This window comes from Balaenoptera ricei, chromosome 10 (genome assembly GCF_028023285.1).
Source record: "Balaenoptera ricei isolate mBalRic1 chromosome 10, mBalRic1.hap2, whole genome shotgun sequence".
NCBI lineage: Eukaryota > Metazoa > Chordata > Mammalia > Artiodactyla > Balaenopteridae > Balaenoptera > Balaenoptera ricei.
The window spans coordinates 47,560,398-47,581,520 of record NC_082648.1 but is presented as its reverse complement, the minus strand read 5'-3'; the positions used below and the strand labels follow the sequence as shown (position 1 = coordinate 47,581,520).

The 21,123-nt window shown below is 50.1% G+C and overlaps 1 protein-coding gene across 1 annotated transcript; it reads left to right on the top strand.

Annotated features, from left to right (window-relative positions):
- The first annotated feature begins 243 nt into the window (after positions 1-243).
- Positions 244-20,781, top strand: MYO1A (myosin IA). Its single transcript, XM_059934664.1, has 28 exons — positions 244-277; positions 1,789-1,967; positions 2,074-2,189; positions 2,451-2,545; positions 2,736-2,840; positions 3,034-3,080; positions 3,226-3,289; positions 3,491-3,589; positions 5,618-5,721; positions 5,837-5,984; positions 6,460-6,578; positions 6,659-6,745; positions 8,101-8,166; positions 8,319-8,423; positions 10,415-10,477; positions 10,683-10,883; positions 11,069-11,295; positions 11,660-11,860; positions 12,124-12,217; positions 12,674-12,823; positions 12,933-13,001; positions 13,446-13,520; positions 18,157-18,291; positions 18,922-19,028; positions 19,419-19,551; positions 19,666-19,818; positions 19,997-20,124; positions 20,400-20,781. Exons 2-28 carry the CDS (start codon positions 1,854-1,856, stop codon positions 20,524-20,526), a joined length of 3,132 nt encoding a protein of 1,043 aa, XP_059790647.1. The 5' UTR covers positions 244-277; positions 1,789-1,853; the 3' UTR covers positions 20,527-20,781.
- The last annotated feature ends 342 nt before the right edge of the window (positions 20,782-21,123 follow it).

The following is a 21,123-nucleotide window of genomic DNA, read 5'->3' as shown; positions in this document are numbered from 1 at the left end:
ACTTTGTGCGGAGCAGCCATCTCAGGGCTCGCCTGGCTTGACTGGCACAGGGAGCCCTGGCTGGAGGAGGCTGCACAGAGGAAGGTCAGAATCGTGGACACTGGGAAGAGGAGGGTCGAATATTTCCTGTCTTCCCTGACACCATGGACAGCTCCCATTAACGAGGGCACCTCTCCAGCCTTGGGGCCTGGGACTCCTATGCCCCCTTCCTGTCAAACCGGGATTTCATCCACCATTCTCCAAGAGACACTGAAGTTGCATCCTAGTTCCAGTGTTGGTGAGTCCTGCCTTAACCTGCCTCTACTCCTCTTTTCACATCTTTGGGTGCCCCATGTGGGGGCTGCTTTTTTTTCCCTCTTCCCCACCTCCAACCAATCTTATTCCCATTCCTTTCAAATCTACAGCCAAAGAAGAAGCCAAACCAATCTTATTCCCATTCCTTTCAAATCTAAAGCCCAGCCCCGCTTCTACTTCTCGCCCTTCCCTGCCAAGTTATTTAAAATCTTAACTTTTTTTTTTAATCTAGAAAATGTGGGATGTTAATAGTATCTACTTCATGGGGATATTGTAAGCATCAAGTGAATTAGTGTATGTAAAGTGTTTAGAGCCTGCCTAGCCCCTAGTACATACTACCTGATTGCTAAAGGTTGCTATAATCAGTATTCTCATTGCTCCCTCCTTTGTGACTTTACAGGAAGTTACAGGTGCTCCCTTTTCCCGAAGCTTGGGTGAGGCAGAGTGAAGGGAGAAGGCAGCCTGTGCCCCTTTCTTGCCCCACCTTCCCTTCCTGCTTCCCTCCCTTCCCCCACTCAGTTTCAGCAATGCAGGACAGGAGGATGTGGCTCTTTTATTCCTGTTAGGGAGTGGCATTGACCATTGTAATAGTCCTGTCCTGCACCAGGTCGCCCTGCCTACTCAGTCCCCCAGGAAAGGCTGAGGAGGGCTGGGCTTCCACTCTGGGGAGCACCTGCCACGTGCCTACTGCATGGAGGCCGAGCCGCACGGCGTCCCCTGCCCCTCTGACGCTGCTTTTCCTTGCCCATTCCCACCAGCTGCTAAAAAGCTAGGTGTGTCCCTCTGGGGCAAAGTCCATGCCAGAAGCTTATGGTCATGGGTGTAGAAGCTGGACATGGAAAAATAGGGACAGACGTGTAGGCACATCCAGAGGTCCTGACAGCTACTTGCTTGTTGGGGAAACAAACCTCATTTTCATTTTCTTTGGGGTATTCCAGCCTTTTACGGAGGAACTCCTGTCTCTGTCCTTGAGCTCATCACCTCTTCCAGTCCCCATTTAAAAAATGAATCTCACTGTAGCAATGAGAGGGGAGGAAAGACATTGGCACAATTTTTCAAAGGGGTATGGGTGTGCTGGGTGACCGAAACGGGGGCCGTGAGAGGCGGGGAGTTGAGAAGGAGAACGGGTGACAAAGAGTCAGGGAGTCTGGACCCTGGCCGCAGCCTCAGTGCAGGAGGGAGGGAGCTCTCGGTGCTGTGGCATGAAGTTTGCTTACCCTTTCCTCCCCAGCCCTCTCCCCTGCAAGTACAAGGACGCTCCCCCAGCTGCTGCCTACTGGGTGCCTTCTTTACCCTGGTGGTCCTGTCCCACCCCCACCAACCCTAATTCAGGAAGCAGAGGATTCCCTCGCCTCCCACCAAGAGTTTCTGCAGCCTCCACTGTTAGTTTGGGCTGGTCCAGAGGCCTCTCCCAGGTTGGGGGCTCTCTCTAGGGCCAGGACTAGGGGAGGGGAAAGCTCTCTTAGGTCCTTCTGCCTTCCTCCCCTCAAACAGTTACTGGCCTCTAAAGCTGAGCAGACATCAACAGACTGATCCCAGGATCAGTTGCTCCTCTGGACATGACTCTCCTGGAAGGGTGCATTGGGGTGGAGGACCTTGTGCTCCTGGAACCCCTGGAGCAGGAGTCTCTGATCAAGAACCTCCAACTGCGCTATGAAAAGGGGGAGATTTATGTGAGTGCTTACGGGTGCCCCTGCCTGTGGCCGTGTGGCCAGAGAGTTCACGTGCCTCCCCCTAAACCCCACCCTCTCTCATTCCCTTCATCTTCCCTGGCACCAGACCTACATTGGGAACGTGTTGGTCTCAGTGAATCCCTACCAACAGCTGCCCATCTATGGCCCAGAGTTCATTGCCAAATACCGTGACTATACCTTCTACGAGCTGAAGCCCCATATGTGAGTAGAGGGACCGAGGAAAGGTGACAGGGCCCCAGCTCGCTATGACGACACATCCTAATTTCCTCTATCCTTCCTCCCGAAGGAGGTTCTCCAGCTGCCTTCCTCCCTTGGCCCTCTGGAGGCCCCTTCCTAGGCCTGTCACTTGCCTTGGTCTGGTCCAAGTGGGGAGGGCGAATGAGTTTGGGGGTTGGGGGTCGAGTGAAAGATGTTGTCCTGGACTGGTCCCACACTAGTCACCACCCACTTCCTCCCCGCAAGCTATGCACTGGCAAATGTGGCGTACCAGTCACTGAGGGACCAGGACCAAGACCAGTGTATCCTCATCACGGGTGAGAGTGGAGCTGGCAAGACAGGTGAGGCGCTGGGGGGGAAGCCATGGAGTCACTGCTGGAAATACCCCTTGTCTCTTTCCAAGCCAGGCCCAGTTCTGCCCCCACCCCCTGAAATTCCTCCCCGGCTTTTTCTGACTGAGTGGTATGAGGTGCTGGGATGAGGGAGGTTAAGGGCATAGGTGGGGGATCCACGTGAGGGTTTCTCTTGCAGAGGCTAGTAAGCTAGTGATGACTTACGTGGCGGCTGTCTGTGGGGAAGGGGAACGGGTGAACTCTGTGAAGGAGCAACTGCTTCAGTCAAATCCAGTGCTGGAGGGTGAGAAGTCCAGTCTCTGCCCTCTCCACCCCCACCCCACCCTACCATCCCCAGTGTTCCCCAAATCGCTGTTCTCGCTCAGCCTGAGGAACCTGAGATCGGCCTCATGGCTGGAGGGCCTTCCCCCTTCCCCTGCTCTGGAGTCCCTCTTCTCCCCTCAGCCATCGTATTCCCCCTCCCCTCATCTCCACAGCTTTTGGCAATGCCAAGACCATTCGCAACAACAACTCCTCTCGATTTGTGAGTGAACATCTCCCCGGACTGTGACGAGAGGGTGTGGGGCCTTGAGAGGGAGGAACAAGGCACAGCTCCCTCCTGGACAGGGTGGCGAGAAGAGGAGGAAGCCAAGTCTCTCTCTCTCTCTCTCTCTCTCTGGTCTCTGAAGGGAAAATACATGGATGTTGAGTTTGACTTCAAGGGATCCCCCCTTGGTGGTGTCATCACAAACTGTATGTGTCTCCCCATCCCGCTTACCACCTGTCCCACCTGCCCCATGGTGTTCCTTTTGGCTAATCTGCTGCTGTAGGAAGGAGGAATGTTAGACTACCAGGCTTCCCAACCACTAGGAACACTAGGGATGAGGGCAGAATTAGAGGGAAGCTGCAGTACCTCCCAGGTCCTCAGAACATTATTTTCAAATTCTCTGCCAGATCTGCTTGAGAAATCCCGCGTGGTGAAGCACCTTGAAGGAGAAAGGAACTTCCACATCTTCTATCAGCTACTGGCTGGAGCAGATCCACAGCTGCTGAGTATGTGCCTGCCCCCGACACGTGGCAGAACATCCCTAGCCTCCATTCAATGCCCAGAACCCCTGGGCCCCTCTGGATCCCTGTAGCCCTCTTCCCTTGAATCTCAGGGCAGTCCCCACCCTGAATCTCATCCACCCATTGTTGGGAACAAATCCCTTGACCTTTGTGTTCTCTTCCTTTTCTGGGGTTTTATTGCTAGGAATAAGCCTTCTTACCTCTTCACTGCTCTTATTTCTCTGTCTTGTCTGGATTCCTCTTTCCCCAAGCTGGCTTCAAAAATGGAACACTTATTTCCATCTACCATCTCTCCTATCTTCAATTTAAGGGACTTTATCCATAGCTCAGCAGGAAAGCAGGCAGGATGTTACAAGTGTTCAAGAACTTTCAATGAGCTCTAGTTGAAGTTGTCCTGGGTCTACATCTGCCTTGCCCAGGACCTTGTCCTTGATTTTCTCTTCTTAGATAGTTCTGTGGAGGTTCCATTCAATCATTCATCAAACATCTCTTGAACACCTACTATGCTTGAACATTGTGCTAGCTTCTAGGGATACAGAGATGAGTAAGAGACCTTGTCCTCAAAGAACTTATAGTCTTCTAGGAATGGCAGATGCATGAACAGCTACATCGCAATACAGTGTGATCAGTGCCAGTAGGCTCTGTAGCTGGCTAGAGGGGCAGAAGGCATGGAGCACCTTACCTTGTCTTGGGGAAGAGACCATCTCAGCCTGGATGCTGGATGGGCCTGAGGTGGCTCTGGATGGGCATTACTGCAGGGTCTGATGGGACTTAAAGCCCTGCCAGAGTTTCCCCTCTCAATCCCCCCTCTAACTGTGGGCACTGTGGGTGTCTAGCCCCCAAGAACCTGTCCCTTTGGTTTCTGGTTATTCTATGCTGGACTTGTGTCTATCTCCTTTCCCCCTCCTGGAGATCTCTATGGTTCAAGAGCCCCCACAGGTCTTATCCTCCCTCCTGGCTTAATTGTCTTGATTGTATTCCGTTTGTCTGAATCATAGGTACTAGAGTTGTGCTCTGGCTGATTTTCACTCACTGATTTAAGTTGAGTCTGGGTGGGGCCTCCCTCCCTGGTGTCATCATCCCAGGGCCTTTCTGACTCATTCTCCTTCCAGACACCCCTCTTTAGCAGGCTCTTGTTTCAAAATTTGTGTCTCAGGGGAAACTGCCATTAAACTCTAGTTTGAGGGTCACTCCCTGATTCTCAGATCATTTGGATAACAGATAACTGATACCCTTCAAGCTCCATGATTAACCCATTCCTTCCCATCTCAGGTGAACGGCTTTGACCATTCCCTTGATTCATTTATTAAAAAGAAAAAAGTTCCTGCATGCCGGCCAGGCACACAGAATATGAAGATGAAAAACACAGTCCCAACTCACAAGTTGTTCATTGGTAGGAGGGACAGAAAAAAACCCAAAGCCCAGCCCATGTGATGTGGTCTGGGGTAGAGATGCACAATGGGGGAACACAAGAGGGCCATTTGGCTCAGCTACACGCAGAGAAAACCTTCCAGAAGGGAGTCAGGATTGGGGAACATAGTATCTGTCACTTGGTTGGTGCTTTGTGAACAAATAGTGGGTGCGCCAACCTGGGCCTAGGGCGAGGCCTTGAGGCTGGGGGTGGGTGGGAGATGTGTGCTCACCCTTCTTTCCTCACCTTCATCCTCCCAGAACCATTGAGAACTGAGCAGGACAGAGAGGTTTCTTGTTTGTTTTTATTGTTTGGAACCCTGAGGGTGGGGAAAAGAGTAGAATGAGGCTTTTCTTTCATAAAAGTTGGGGAAAACTTCAACAATTATGAACACCCAAACCCTAAATACCACTTAAAAATGTAGTCTATCATCACAGGAATTAGCGATCCCAAAACAAAAGAGGCAGGGGAAGAACCTAAAACAAAAATGACTCCTTGAATAAATGAATGAACCAACCTAGGACAAGGACCGTGAGGGTCAAGGCTGGAGGACTCCAGAAAGCATGTGTACTGACCCTTTTCCCTCATGCTGGCCCTCCCAGAGGCCCTGAAGCTTGAACGGGACACAAATGGCTATGCCTACCTGAACCCGGGGGCATCCAGGGTGAATGGCATGGACGACACTGCCAACTTCAAGGCCCTCCAGGTGAGTACCTGGGATGGGCCATTAGGCCATGCCCTGAGCCCAGGCTCTGGCTTTGAGAAGGGAAGCGTTGGACTGGCACCGCAGTTCAGCTTCGGACTTCTCCTTTCTCTCCAAGAGTGCGATGACTGTGATTGGGTTCTCCAAGGAGGAGATTCGGCAAGTCCTAGAGGTGGTGGCCCTGGTGTTGAAGCTGGGGAATGTGGAACTGGCAGACGAGTTCCAGGCCAATGGGGTACCAGCAAGTGGCATCCGTGATGGGAAAGGTCTGCACCCAACCAGCTCCCTGAATCTCCTGCTACAATTTCTGTTCTTCCACCATCTCCAGCACAATAGACCTCCCTCTGATTCAGTCCCCCTCTGCCCGCTCAGGAGTTCTTCCCCAAACATGCTCATTCAGAACTCCCTGTGAGGCATATTGGAATGAGGTTTTGATGTTCGGTAGACCTAGGTTCTGGGACCTCTCTGAGTCTCAGTGGATTCTTTGCAGAAATGGGGACAATTACACTCATTTCAGGAGATTCTCATATTAAAGGAGATAATGCATGCAAAGTGTCAAGATCTCCCTTTCCTCCTCCTTCCCAGAGATCCCTCCAGAGCTATGTTCTGGATTGGCTGTAAGGACTTTCCCAGTAAGACCCAGGAACAGCAGGCTCTCAGCAGTTTCACTTTTCAGCCCTCCCTCCCTCCCCTGGGAGCAAGCCCTCTCTCAGGCCATGTTGTATTTCCTCATCACTCCAGGTATTCAAGAGATTGGGGAAATGGTGGGTTTGAATTCAGCGGAACTAGAGAGAGCTTTGTGCTCAAGGACCATGGAAACGGCCAAAGAAAAAGTGGTCACTGCACTGAATGTCGTTCAGGTGAGGGGCCCTGTGGGAGGAGGCTGAGTTTTGAGTCTGTTCTGTGGCTGCCACGCTAACCAGTTGGCACTGCCCCGCAGGCTCAGTACGCTCGGGATGCTCTGGCTAAGAACGTCTACAGCCGCCTTTTCAACTGGCTAGTGAATCGAATCAATGAGAGTATCAAGGTGAGAGACTGCCCTCCTCCCTCAGCACTCTCCTCTGCCCGCCCCATGCCTTGGGTTCTGAGATGAACAGAGTAAGGAGGATAGGGTGTATTTATTTATTTATGATAATGTAGTGTTTTGGAAACATCTCTGTTTTTTTGAGTTCATCTATTTGGGTTCCCTACTTACCAACTGTGTGGTCTTTCAGTTTCACAAAGATTCTGAACCTCAGTTTCCTGATTTGGGAAATGAGACACACTAATGCCTACTTGTTTCACAGGATTTAGTGAGGATCAGATGAAATTGTGTACGTGGTTACCATATAACCCAGCAATTCTACTCCTAAGTACATATCCAAAAGAACTGAAAGCAGATGTCCACATAAAAACCTGTGCATAAATGTTCACAGAGGCATTATTCATAATAGCCAAGAAGTGGAAACAACCCCAGTGTACATCAACTAATGAATGGATAAACAAAATGTGGTATATCCATACAGTGGGATATTATTTGGCCATTAAAAAGCATGAAGTGCTGATACATGCTCAATGTGGATGAACCTTGGAAACATGTTGAGTGAACGAAGCCAGACACAAAAGGTCACATTTTGTATGATTCCATTTATATGAAATGTCCAGAGTAAGCAATCCATCGGGATGGGAAGTAGATCAGTGGTTGCCAGGGGAATAGGGAGTGACTGCTAATGGGTTACACGTATAAGATTTCACCTGGGGATGACGAAAATGCTCTGGAATTTAGTGGTGATGGTTGTATACCTTTTGAATATACTAAAAAAAAAAAAAATCCCACTGAATTGTATACTTTTAAAGGGTAAATTTTATGGTGTGCAAATCAGGTCAAAATAGAGCTATTATTTAAAAATTCGTATCTGAAAGTGCCATCAATTTAGAATCTGTTACCAGAAGGCAGCAGGGTAATATAGGATTTGAATCCAGATTTGGGTAAATGCTTAGCTCTTTTGAAGTTCGATTTTTTTTCATCTGTAGAATGGGAATAATCACACCTTATAGGGATAGATGGATTAATGAAATAAGATCATAGGATTTTTTTGTAAAATGCTCTACAAATATAAGGGATGGTTATTTTCCCTAGAAGATTTTAACGTCTTTCTACTTTGTACCATGAGAGCATTTTCCTGGAATCTATTACATCTTCCTTTTCCTCCTTTCCTCCCTCTTTGCTTGTCCTTCAGCATATAGAGGAAGAGGGAGAGTAAAATTACACCAATTCCTTTCCAGCTTGGTCAAGCTCACCCAAGTTCTGTTTGCTTCCTGCTTTACTCACATCCATCCCAGAGGGGCCTGGCCTGCTGTGTAGCGGGCCGGTCCTCAGACTTATCTTTTCCTCCTCTTCAGGTGGGCACTGGGGAGAAAAGGAAGGTCATGGGGGTCCTGGATATCTATGGCTTTGAAATATTAGAGGTGAGAGAGCTTCAGCAACCTCAGCACCCTGCTTCCTGAGGGTTAGCAGCGGCAGGCTCAAGGAGGGTGTGAGAGAGGGGAGGTAGGGCTGAGACGGAGGAAGGGTCTTGGGCTGAGCTGGTCTCACTCTCTAACCTGTGTACCCACCACAGGATAATAGCTTTGAGCAATTTGTGATCAACTACTGCAATGAGAAGCTACAGCAGGTGTTCATAGAGATAACGCTGAAAGAGGAGCAAGAGGAATATAAGAGAGAGGTAAACGAGGACTTCCTGCTTCCCCTCTCTCAGATGACTTCTAGGCGTATGCCAGATCTTTCTCCTTCATCACAGCTTCCTCTCAATTGTCCCCAGACGAGAACACTAAGGACAAAAAGTCTCCCTTGCACAGCTGAATATTCCAGCATTACCAAGAAGCCCTAATTCTCTGTTTTCCCCCCCCCAGTTCCCCATCCTGCCCTCCAGGCCAGGAGAGGAAGGGGGCAGATTGATGGAAGGGTGTCTGGGTGGGTAGGGGTGGGGGAGAGACCTGACAAGAGTGAAGTGACAGCTGTGCTTGGCCCAGGGCAGGCTGTGAGCCGAATTTAGAAGGGGCATTTCTCCTGGGCTTGGCACCCTACCACATCCCTTTCGGTGCCCTTCTCTGACGTCTCAGAATCTTTTGTCTCCTCTGGGCTGGACTGATGTTGCCACCCCTCTTGTAGCACCCAGACTTCCTCACCAGAAATGCCCCGTGGCTCAAAGTTTCCACACTCCTTCCCCTGGCCAGCGAAAACCGCCCCCGTTTTCTATGGCCAAGTGTTAGAAAAGCTCTCTGATTGAGCTAATTCACTCCAAAGTGTGAATGGCTGAATCTCACTCATCAAAACCCTCCCAGGGATGTTCCTTGTGAGCTCTCAGGAACCTGCTGTGGCAGAATTTCAGGCAATGTGGTCACAACTAAAAGTTTTTTTGGTTTTGTATGTTTTTACTTTAAAAATTTAAATTATCAAATAGATATACATTCCCATGCTTCAAGATTCAAAAAGCTTAAAAATGTATATAAAGAAAGGTCTCCCTCCCACCCCATCCCAGCCTCCTAGTTCTCCCCTCTGCATCTAGAGGCAACTGAAGTCGGCCTCCTTCCAGAGGTCTTTTATGTGTAATCAAAAAAATCTGTAAATATATTTTCCCTCAAAATTTATTCAAGTGGCAATGAATACACTCTGTTCTGCATCTTGCTTTCACCAGTTGACAAGAGACCTTTCTGTATCAGTATGTAAAGATGCTTTTCTACAACTGCATAGGATTGTTCATTTAACCAGTTGGGGGAGGTATTTTGGGGATGAAGTGGACGGGCAACTTTACTTAATTCCACTCTGCATTCCCTAAAGACCTGTGAGGGAGGAGGAAGAGAAAGGCTCGTGTTCCCCAACCACACCTGGGAATGGCCTGAGCCTGGGAGGTCTGGCACTTGGCTGGTCCGGAGCTCTTCTGTCTATAGGCCTGATACCCAGCAAATCTCTAAATTAGAGGTGCATGTTCTTATGGGTCTTTTGCTTCTATACCATTCTTGCTTTTTAAAAAACAAATTATACAGCCCCAAAGTATCATGTAGATCAGTGGTTCTGAAAGTGTGGTCCTGGACCAGCAGCAGCAGTATCCCCTGGGAACATGTTGGAAAGACAAATTCCCAGGCCCTATCCCAGACCTGCTGAATCAGAACCTGGGGGTGGGGCCCAGCAATCTGTATTTTAACAAGCCCTCCAGGTGATTGTGAGGCACACTTGAGTTTGGGACTCACTGATGAAGGTCTTTGAAGATGTATCAAATTAGCTTTGTTGTTTGATGATAAACTCACCTATGTGCTTTGGTTCCATAGCTTGTTGCCAGAACAGTATGGCCATTTGCTCTTCTTCATACTCAAGGACCCTTCCCACTCCCACAGTGGGGTAATCCCTATCCCAGTCTTCACCCAACATATTCCACTTCCTTCTCCAACCTGCAGCACCTACATGGCTTTCTGCACTGTCTCACCCTCTCTCACAACTTCTCTGGGTCCTCCCACACGTCTGCCCACCCACCCCACAAATTCTCCATCAACCTTGGAGGGATAAGGATGTGATAGAAACCACACCAAGGACCCCTCTGAACTATAGGGCTTTCTGATGGTCCTTTGTCAGGTGGGTGAAAGGGGTCCTGGTTCTGGTGAGACCATTGGAGACTTGTCTTGGACCTGCTCCATGTAATTTGTCATCTCCCCTTGCCAGGGCATACCGTGGGTGAAGGTGGACTACTTTGATAATGGCATTATCTGTAACCTCATTGAGCACGTAAGTTATCCTTCTCTCATCTCTGGGACCTCCCCCTCCAGACTGCCTGAACACCTTTCCCCTGTCTCTCTCTCCCCTCCTCCCCACCCCACTTGATAAGGATGGTAAAGAGGGCAAAGGATGAGGGGGCAGAGCGGCGGCAGTGAGGATGTGGATGTCTTGAAGGACCAGGTCTAGGTTGGGCTGATCTTGTTCCCCTGGCCAGAATCAACGAGGCATCCTGGCCATGCTGGACGAGGAGTGCCTGCGGCCTGGGATGGTCAGTGACTCCACCTTCCTAGCAAAGCTGAACCAGGTCTTCTCCAAGCATGATCACTATGAGAGCAAAGTCACCCAGAACGCCCAGCACCAGTATGACCACAGCATGGGCCTCAGCTGCTTCCGCATCTGCCACTATGCGGGCAAGGTGATGTTGCGGGGCTGGAGGGTGAAGACTAGGGCCTGGGCACAGGCTGAAGGCAATGGGGGAGGCAATGGGGGAGGCACTGGGGGGAGGTGAGAACCAGGAACACTTCTCAGTGAGACTGGGAGGGCCACGCGCACGACAGACAATGTGGTGGGCTCTCCAGATCAAGTGCTGTTCCTGTACAGGTGACCTACAACGTGAACAGTTTCATCGACAAGAATAATGACCTACTCTTCCGGGACTTGTCCCAGGCCATGTGGAAGGCCCAGCACCCCCTCCTTCGGTCCTTGTTTCCTGAGGGTGATCCAAAGCAGGCATCTCTCAAACGCCCCCCAACTGCTGGGGTCCAGTTCAAGGGTTCTGTGGCCATCCTCATGAAGAACCTGTATTCCAAGAGACCCAACTACATCAGGTGACATGCTGGGCACATAGGGGAACATGGTGCATTTGTGATGACACTTGCAGGGTCCATGCATGGTAGAACATGTCTGTGCGGGGGCGGGGGGGTGGCTGTCTCTGGAATAGGATACCAGATCCCTTTTCCTCATGAAAAACAGAGCCAGCTGAGGAGCTGAGAGTCCTGTAAGGGGGAGAGCGTCATGGTCAAGTAGGGACCGTGCTATAGTGAGTGAAACTGGGAAGGCCAGTGTGTCTGCTTCCTCTGAAAATTTTCAGCTAACGGGAATGTGTACAGAACAGAGGTGTAGAGACCAGGATGGGTGACACTGGCAAGGGTGAAGGCCCTGTAGCCCGGGCCTTGCCTCACCTCCCACCAGGTGTATAAAGCCCAATGAGCATCAGCAGCGAGGTGAGTTCTCCTCGGAGCTGGTGGCCATCCAAGCTCGGTACCTGGGGCTGCTGGAGAATGTGCGGGTGCGACGAGCAGGCTATGCCTACCGCCAGGCCTACAGGTCCTTCCTGGAAAGGTACCGATTGCTGAGCCGGAGCACTTGGCTTCGCTGGGACGGTGGAGACCGGTAAGACTCAGTGGGAGACTGGGGAGAAGGGAAGGGCAGTGCAGGGAACCTCTGTGGGGGAAGAGACCAGGTGGTGCCATGTGTATCGCTGAAGCTCGGTGAAGGGATTCTCGGGGAAATGAATTGAATGATCACTTTTCAGAGGCTCTGAAGTCTGTTCGAACCCTGAACTCTTCTCCTGGGGTGAAAGGGGGTAGAGGAAAGGTGGGAGAGGACCCTCCCCTGGGATGCCCTTTGGCAGCTTTCCCCACCTGCTCCTGTAGGGAGGGGGTCGAGAAGGTCCTGGGGGAGCTGAGTGTGTCCTCAGAGGAGGTGGCCTTTGGGAAGACAAAGATCTTCATCAGAAGCCCCAAGACTGTGAGTTGGAGGGTGCACTTGTGTTTGGTGGGGCTGGAAGGTGGAAGAGTTGGAGAGCCCACCTGATTGAGAGGCTGGGCGACGGGAGCTTCTAGAACCTGGAATGGATAGTGGATGAGGAAGTCTCCTCTCTGCAGGGACTTTATCCCTGGGAACTGAGTTCTTGGGTCCCTGCCCTGCCTGCCCTGAGCCCTGGAATTAGGTGTGCTTGCATTGCTGGTCTGAGCGCCTCTGCCTGAAGCAGGACTCCTTGAGAGTCAGGGTGTCTGAGTTTCCAAGTCCTAGCACAATGCCTGCTAAAGAGTCAGAGCTCAGTAGCTGCTTATTAAATGAATGAATGCATAAATGAATAAGAGGACTAAAGAACGATTGAATAAAACACTGGCTGGGAAGCCTTTGGTGCCATGGGGTTCCCCTAGGTGAGCCTCTCTGTGCCCCCCTTCCACCTCTCCACAGCTTTTCTACCTGGAAGATCAGAGGCGCCTACGAATCCACCAGCTGGCCACACTCATACAGAAGACGTACCGAGGCTGGCGCTGCCGCGTCCACTACCAACTGATGCGCAAGAGTCAGATCCTCATTTCCTCTTGGTTTCGGGGCAACATGGTACCTGTTATCCCCAAAGTCCTATCCCCCTTACTCTAATAGGAGAGTGGGAAGTGGAGAGGTGGTTCAGGAGGTGGAGTTTTTCTAACAGGCCCACTGTTTTCTACAGCAAAAGAAACGCTATGGGAAGATGAAGGCATCAGCATTGTTGATCCAGGCTTTTGTGAGAGGTTGGAAGGTAATGGGGAAGGGAGAGGGGTTTCCTCCCCTCACATGGCTCCTCCTGGTCATGCCAGCTGCTGCTGGTGGGGAAGAGTAGCAGAGAGAAGGTCCTGCCCGCACCCAGGACACATCTCTGTGTGATGGTATGTCTGTGTCTTGGTGTGTTTCTGGGTCTGCTCTGTGTGTGTCTGGGAGTGTGGATGCATCTTGGGGAGATCTGAATATATGCTTGGGTGTGTTTCTGACTTAGCAGCAGAGCTCTGCCTTCTGCTTTGAGTGTCCTCCTGATCGCCAGCTTGTCTGACTTTACTCTCTCCCTCCAGCTATAGTCTCAGCTCTTTATCTTACTCGGTTCTTTGTGTGGTTAAAAAATAGTAGAACCTCTTCTAGGCCTGTCTTCTATCTTCCAGGTATAACTCTCTATCTTTACTTTGGCCCTTTTCTTGTATGTCCCTGCCAGGCCCGCAAGAATTATCGAAAGTACTTCCGGTCAGAGGCTGCCCTCACCTTGTCAGATTTCATCTACAAGAGCATAGTAAGTGGTGGGGATTGAGGGTGGAAACGGGGCATTGAGGAGGGAGGGACAGGTTGGGAAGAGGAAGGAGGAAGTATGTGGGGTTTGAGAGGAGGTGACTCAAAGCTTTTCCCCAAGAGCCTCCTCTATCTGATGTACTTAAACCCTGGGAGCAGAGGGAATGGGGCAGCAGCCTGCACGGGGAGGGCCCCAGCGCCGAGGGGCCTAGGGGCAGAATCAGAGCACATTTTGGCATGAATAGACTCTGCAGGCAACCTTGTGGCAGGAAGGGGTCCCAGCACACCCACCAACTAGTCCGTGGTGAGTAGGCTGGAGAAGAGACTGGGGCTGGGTGGTTAACAGCAGTTGAAGAGGCTGAGCCTCACTGAAGAGCAGAGAGAGGACACACATAGGGTTAAGTAACCCAACCTCCCGAGATTCATTTTAGGGTTGGGGGTGAAGATGGCGGAATCATATCTTCCTTCTATCTCTTCTGACACTGTAGCAGGCCAGGCTGAAACTGAATCTCAGGAAGGACCTTAATTCTGGAGGACTCGGGTCAGAGTGGGCAGGAAGAAGCCAAGAGCAGGCCTGGATGTTCAAACTATGGACAGTTTCCAGTGAGAGGAAAACAGGGACAGAGAGGGGTGATTTCCAGAGACATATATCCGATAGCAGTAGTGCTTCTGAGAAGTGTTGGAGGGAAACCAGATGGGGGAGAGCAGCACTCCAGTGAAACCTTGGGAAAGACCAGAGAGAAGAGCAGGAGATCTTGGACTGAGGGCTGGAGTGAATTAGAACAGACCTCAGCTGATTTGATTTTTTTTTTTATAAATTTATTTATTTATTTATTTTTGGCTGTGTTGGGTCTTCATTTCTGTGCGAGGGCTTTCTCCAGTTGCGGCGAGTGGGGGCCACTCTTCATCGCAGTGCACGAGCCTCTCACTGTCGTGGCTTCTCCCGTTGCGGAGCACAGGCTCCAGACGCGCAGGCTCAGTAGTTGTGGCTCACGGGCCTAGTTGCTCCGCGGCATGTGGGATCTTCCCAGACCGGGGCTCGAACCCGTGTCCCCTGCATTGGCAAGCAGATTCTCAACCACTGCGCCACCAGGGAAGCCCCTGATTTGATTTTTGACGGTTGTTAGGACTGTTACTGACTTTGCTCGTAAAGACACGAGATGCATTGGAGCTCCTCTCTATTCCCTTGGCTAAGCTGAGGAATGGGGGCTCTGGGCCTCTTCCCCACCTCCCTGAGTCTTCACTGTGTCCTCCTCCCCCTCCCCGGGGAAGCTCCATTGTCCTAGGCCTCTTCCATTGCCTGGGCTCTCCTCATGCAGGCTCCAGGGTGTCTGCCTTACCAGAGTACGTGCTCTCTTGCTGCACACCTGAGACCTGTAATCTGATTTTGCTCTTATCTCCTGAATGACCTCTAGTCTACCTTCTCTTTCACCTGTATATCATCAGGCATCTGCTGAATGTCACCACAGGAACTGTTGCCTTTAAACCAGTATTTCAATAAATCAAACCCACTGTGGAAGTCTGCGTGTAGGGGACCACAGGGCATTGATTGCCCTAGTGTTTCTGACTAGTCCATATTTTGCCATTGCCTTGCCTATATATAACTCACTTACTATGTGCTAAGCCCTTTACATGCATTAACTCTAATGCTTTCAACAACCCTCTGAGGTAGGCCTTTATATTTCCCTCATTTTATTTTATAATTAATTAATTAATTGAACTTTTTTTTTTTTTTTTTTGGGGCCGCTTTGGGTCTTCGTTGCTGCGCATGGGCTTTTCTCTAGTTGTGGCGAGCAGGGGCTACTCTTCGTTGCAGTGCGCGGGCTTCTCATTGCGAGGGCTTCTCTTGTTGCGGAGCACGGGCTCTAGGCACGCGGGCTTCAGTAGTTGTGGCACGTGGGCTCAGTAGTTGTGGCTCGCGGGCTCTAGTGGCAGGCTCAGTAGTTGTGGTGCACGGGCTTAGTTGCTCCGCGGCATGTGGGATCTTCCCGGACCAGGGATCGAACCCGTGTCACCTGTATTGGCAGGCAGATTCTTAACCACTGCACCACCAGGGAAGAACCAAACTTTTTTTTTTTTAAAAGCACAAAACCCTATATACTAAAATTGTACACATCAAGTATTGGTCCAATCTTATATCAATCTAGTTACAATTAAACAGCACCATGGTTTTCTTACCTAGGTTAGTTAAACATGCCCAGAAAATTGTTATTCAAAGTACATGTTTTTTAAAAATAAAATAAACTCTTTCCCCCATTTTATTGGTAAAAACCAAGGCCCAGAGAGGTTGAATAACTTGTAGGCGTTCCATAGCTGGTATGTGGTAGAGCTGGGATACAAGCTATTTGACTCTAGTTTTAACCACCACCTATGACTGTTCCCCTCTCCTTCCTGCCTCACCACTCCCAACACACTCACAGAGGCCTGGGCAACCCAGGCATCCATGGCTCTGGGTAGACCTGCAGGCAGGAGGGCTGCATAGGGAAAAGCAGAACTTTCTAGATATAAAAAAAACAAACAAAAAAGAAAAACCTCAGAATCTCCACATCAATTGGAACATGGGGGATTATGGGACATGCTAAGGAATGTTTATTGAATTAAATCAAACCAGGCCAAGGACTGGGGACTCCAGGGTGGTTAGACCAAGCCCACTAGATCTTTGTAGTGGAAGATACAAAGAGCTTGGATAGTTCCTGGAGAGTTACAGCAATATACTGTGTGTTCTGCCTTTTTCTATTTTAGTTTTTTAACCTAATATCTCAGCAAAAAGTTTTCACAAAAATTCCAAAAATTTGGAAGTGTTCAAGGTCAAGTCATTTTCTATACCTTCAGTAATTCTATCCCATAAATAAACAGGGTGCTAAGTGCTCCCTGAGATATAAAGACTTAAAGAGTCCTTGTCCTAGATTGGGGGAGACTAAACAGTCAGATGCCACGGGTGAAACTTGATTGGATCCTGGATCAGGAGAAATAAAAACACAGTCAAAGAGTACATATTTAAAGTTTATAAAGGACATTAGAAGAGATTTGCATATACATTACTGTTGGGTGAGTGTGTCCAATTAATGTTAATTTTCTTAGGTATGGTGATAGAATTATGATTGTGTAGGAAAATATCCTGGTTCTTGGGCAATGCATGCTTAAGCTTTAGAGGAAAATGTCATGATAACTGTAACCTACTTTAGGATGCTATAGTAGCCAAGATTTGTACATATGCGTGTATTTATATACTTACATGCATTTGTATTTATGTGTGCGTGTGTTAGAAAGAGCACAAAGATAGGGTAAGATGTTAACATTATCAGCTGGTGAATTTAGGTGAGAAGTATACGTTATTCAGATGTTCATTGCAATGTTGTTTCAACTTTCACTCAAATTTTAAAAATTTCAAAATAAGAAAATAAGTTGTATTACATTTTAAAAAGTCAAACCTTAAGTCAGATTATGTCACTCTTCCCCTAAGACCCTCTAAAGATGTTCCATTTCACTCCACATAAAGCCAAATGTCCTTACCACAGCCTACAAGGCCCTTCATGATCTCTCCTTGGCTAACCTACTCTCTGATCTTTTCTTCTCTTGCTCAATTTAGGCCAGTCACACTGGCTTCTTGTCTGGAATATGCTACCACTCATTCCTGTCTCAGTTCTGCTTTTTTTGCATCATAGCGTATATAATTATTGGAAGCTACAGTCTATGTTTATTTGCTTGTGGGCTGTCTCCTTCTCCACCCACAGTAGAATGTAAACTCGGTGAGAAGAGACTTTGTTTACTCTGTTCACTGCTGTGTCCCCATACCTAGAACAGTGCCAGGCACAGAACAGATGCTCAATGATGTTGAATTGTGAAAAAACTCAGGACCTAGCATCCTGACTCCCAAAGACTCACCCTGTAGAAGAGGGAGATTTCCATGCAAATAACAGTAGTACAAAAACAAATGTATAGACAAAGTGCTATGGGGCTTCAAAGAAAGGAGAGACACCACTGACCCAGGGAATCTGGAAGGGCTTTGAGCTGCATCTCAAAGGATAGGTAGAATCTGGGTTGGCAGAGTTGAGCTGAGAGCAGCATGAGCTAAGGCACAGAGTGATAATGAATGGGCTGGGCAGAGGGCAAGTCAGGGAGTCCAGTCTGGTTGGTGTGCCAGGATAAGATAATGCAGGGGATCCTGTGACATGAGGTTGGGCTCTAAGTAGAGGACTTTGAATGCCAGGTTGAGGTGTTGGGCTTGACTGAGCAGAGAGGAGGGAAGATTTGGTACCTGTCCAATAGCCCCAACACAGACAGTGGGGCAGCCATCCGTAGGCAATTATGAGCCTCGAGAATAGGAAGCTACAGAAGCAAAATATTAAGGCCAGTTTTCATATTGCTCCTCCCACCTCACTACCCTGGGTAGAAGGTATCTGCTTGGAACTACTCCTTCTCTCCCCTCCATCTCCCGTTCACGCTCTTACTGCCCAACCTCAAGTCTACATTCACACTGAAAGAGACCAGGAGGGGACTCCCTTCCATCTCCTCAGCTCCACTTGTTGCTTCTCCCTGTGGGTGGCCTTTTCCCTTAAAGTGGTGGGATCTGGGTGCCAGTTTGCCTGTCAGGAGGTCTTCTCATCATCCCACTCCCAACTCCCCTGCTCCCAACCCAGGCACGGAAATTCCTACTGGGGCTGAAGAACGATTTGCCATCTACCAATGTCTTGGACAGAAGGTGGCCAGCTGCCCCTTACAAGTACTTCAACACAGCTAACCACGAGCTTCAGAAGCTCTTCTACCAATGGAAGGTGAGCGGGGCCTGGGCAGCCTCTCCTGGTGCTCAGGCAACTCCTCTCTCATCTGTCTTTTTTTTTTTTTTTTTCTCCTCCTCCTGATTTTCCTCTTCTGCCTCCCTCTTCCACTTAAAAATTTTTTTTTATTGTGGTAATACATAAAATTTACCATTTTAACTATTTTTAAGTAAACAGTTCAGTGGCATTAAGCACATTCGCATTGTTGTGCAACCATCACCGCCATCTGTCTCCATACTATTGTTCATCATCCCAAACTGAAACTCTGTACACATTAAGCAATAACTCCCCATTCCTCTGTCCCCCAGCCCCCAGAAAGTATGATCTACTTTCTATCTCTATGAATTTAACTATTCTAGGTACCTCATGTAAGTGAACTCATGCCACATGTGTCCTTTTGTCTAGCTTATTTCATTTAGCACAGAGTTCTTCTACTCAGGAAATACTTTTGAGCACCTGTCTGGGACTAGGCCTTGTGCTGTGCGCTGGGCACACAGCCCTCCTGGGGCTTGTATTTGACTGTTTCCATCCCCCTCCCCCAGCATCCCTCAGTCCCCCTTCCCCTCCCCAGTGCTCCTCCAGCCCCTGCCCTCTCTGAAGTGTCCTCCTTCCCCTCCCCTGTCACAGTGCAAGAAATTCCGGGATCAGCTGTCCCCGAAGCAGGTAGAGGTCCTAAGGGAGAAGCTCTGTGCCAGCGAACTGTTCAAGGGCAAGAAGGCTTCATACCCCGAGAGGTGAGTGTCTCCCAGACCCTGTGCAGTTTCATCAATAGCAAAGAGAAGATTCCCCAGGTGGAACAGAGCTGTGGTTCTCAAACTTCAGTGTGCCTCAGGATCACCTGGCAGGCTGGGTAACAGCCAGGTTGCTGCATGCCCTCCTCAGAGTTTCTGAGTTAGGAGGTCTGGGGTGGGGCCAAAGAATTTGCCTTTCTAACAAGGTCCTAGGGGATGCTGATGTCGGTCCTGGACCATGCTCTGAGAACCGCTGAGACACAGGGTACGGCGGAGGATGGGGGATGGAACACATGAGGACCAAGATGGGAACTCAGTGGGGGGAGGTACAAGGACCTTGGAGGTCGGAGGTAAGGACCTTATCTCCACTGCGTACCTCCTGTGTGTCCTCAGTGTCCCTATTCCATTCCACGGTGACTACGTTGGGCTGCAAGGAAACCCCAAGCTACAGAAGCTGAAGGGCGGGGAGGAAGGGCCTGTTCTGGTGGCTGAGACTGTGATGAAGGTCAACCGTGGCAATGGCAAGGTGAAGGCCCATATCCTGAACTCCTTCCCCAGCCTGATCCAGAGCCTCGGCTGGTAGCTGGAAGGGTGGGGACGCATCGCAACCCTTCCTCACCCTTTCCTGTTCTGTCCCTAGACTTCCTCTCGAATTCTCCTTCTGACCAAGGGGCATGTGATTATCTCAGACACCAAGAATTCCCGGGCCAAGACTGTCGTCGCACTAAACAGTGTGGCCGGGGTGTCAGTCACCAGCTTCAAGGATGGGCTTTTTAGCTTGCATCTGAATGAGGTATCAGAGCTGGGTGGGGGCAGGGCCCCAGACTGGAGAAGGTGGTGGGCATCACAGGGCTGGGGCGAGCTGGAGGCCATGGAGAGCAGACCTCTCACTCTGGGCCTTTGATATCTCCCAGGCTGCTCCTGAGGAGAAAAAAACGAATCCCTTCCCTGCTGTTTCTCTCCTTCCTAAGATATCATCAGTGGGCTCCAAGGGGGACTTCCTGCTGGTCAGCAAGCATGTGATTGAACTGCTGACCAAAATGTACCGGGCTGTGCTGGATGCCACGCAGAGGCAGCTTCCAGTCACCGTGACTGAGGAGTAAGGCCATGAGCTGGGGGCGAGGGACGGCTTGGGGCAGATGACCAAGCTGGCGGTCATTGTGACCAGGAAGATTTGTCCTGTCAGAAAGTGAAGCGTACTGTGTCAGGTCAGGGCCACCCAAGTTCTCTGCGGCCTTGAGTCTTCTGACATAGGGGGCTGGTGGGGGGATGTCCTTGCCTCAAGAAGGGGAGGGGAAGCCACCATGCAAATACAGGAGTAGGGGTGAGGGGATGAGGGCACTAGCTTTGTCTTTCTGTCTGTTCCCCCTCCAGGTTCTCATTGAGGTTCAAGGAGAGCAGCTTGGCTGTCAAGGTCATCCAGGGCCCTGGGGGTGGTGGGAATGGCAAGCTGAGCTGCAAGAAGAAGGGGAGTCGTTGCCTGGAGGTGACTGTACAGTGAGGAGGTGCAGCAGTTTCTTCTTCCTGGACCAGCACCAGCCCCACTCCCACCCGCCCACCTTCGTGGGAGGCTCTCGTGCCGGAACCCTCTGATGGGGGGTGGGGCTCAGAGAGTGCAGAACCCTTGAAGAGGACCTTGCTTCTCCCAATCCTTTCCAATCCTCTCTCCAAACTTAGCTTCCTCCCACCCTCAGCCTCTTTGCCCACTAATAAAACAAGAGGCTTTGCAAACGTTTGGTCATGTGGGTGGGTCCCTGTTCCCCCATCTTTTCACTGGCTTATACTTAGACCCTCTGCCCCCCTCCCTTTCCTCTCCTCAGACTCCTTGGAGCCAGCTAATGCAGATAATAAGAATGAAAAAGAAGGGAAATTGTCTCCGGGCTCCTTGACCGGCTGAGCTCTGGCGGGGTTTGGAGAGACTGGGGTGGGGGTGGGGCAGTCGGGGATGGGGCTCAGGTCGCAGGTGGCCAATGAGCTGATTCATTAAGTGTGTCCCTGGAGGGAAGAAGTGAGGAAACTGGGAGTTTCTTGGCAGAAACTGGGATCCTTTGGAGATTTAGCCGGAAAAGAGGCCCAAGGCTGGAGGGCTCATGCGAGC

Bases quoted from the DNA above. Each gene is read 5' to 3' on its own strand.
- MYO1A (XM_059934664.1), top strand. From the start codon at position 1,854: ATGACTCTCCTGGAAGGGTGCATTGGGGTGGAGGACCTTGTGCTCCTG. The intron at 11,296-11,659 runs GTGACATGCTGG...ACCTCCCACCAG, and splicing joins AAGAGACCCAACTACATCAG to GTGTATAAAGCCCAATGAGC. The intron at 19,552-19,665 runs GTGAAGGCCCAT...TTCTGTCCCTAG, and splicing joins TCAACCGTGGCAATGGCAAG to ACTTCCTCTCGAATTCTCCT.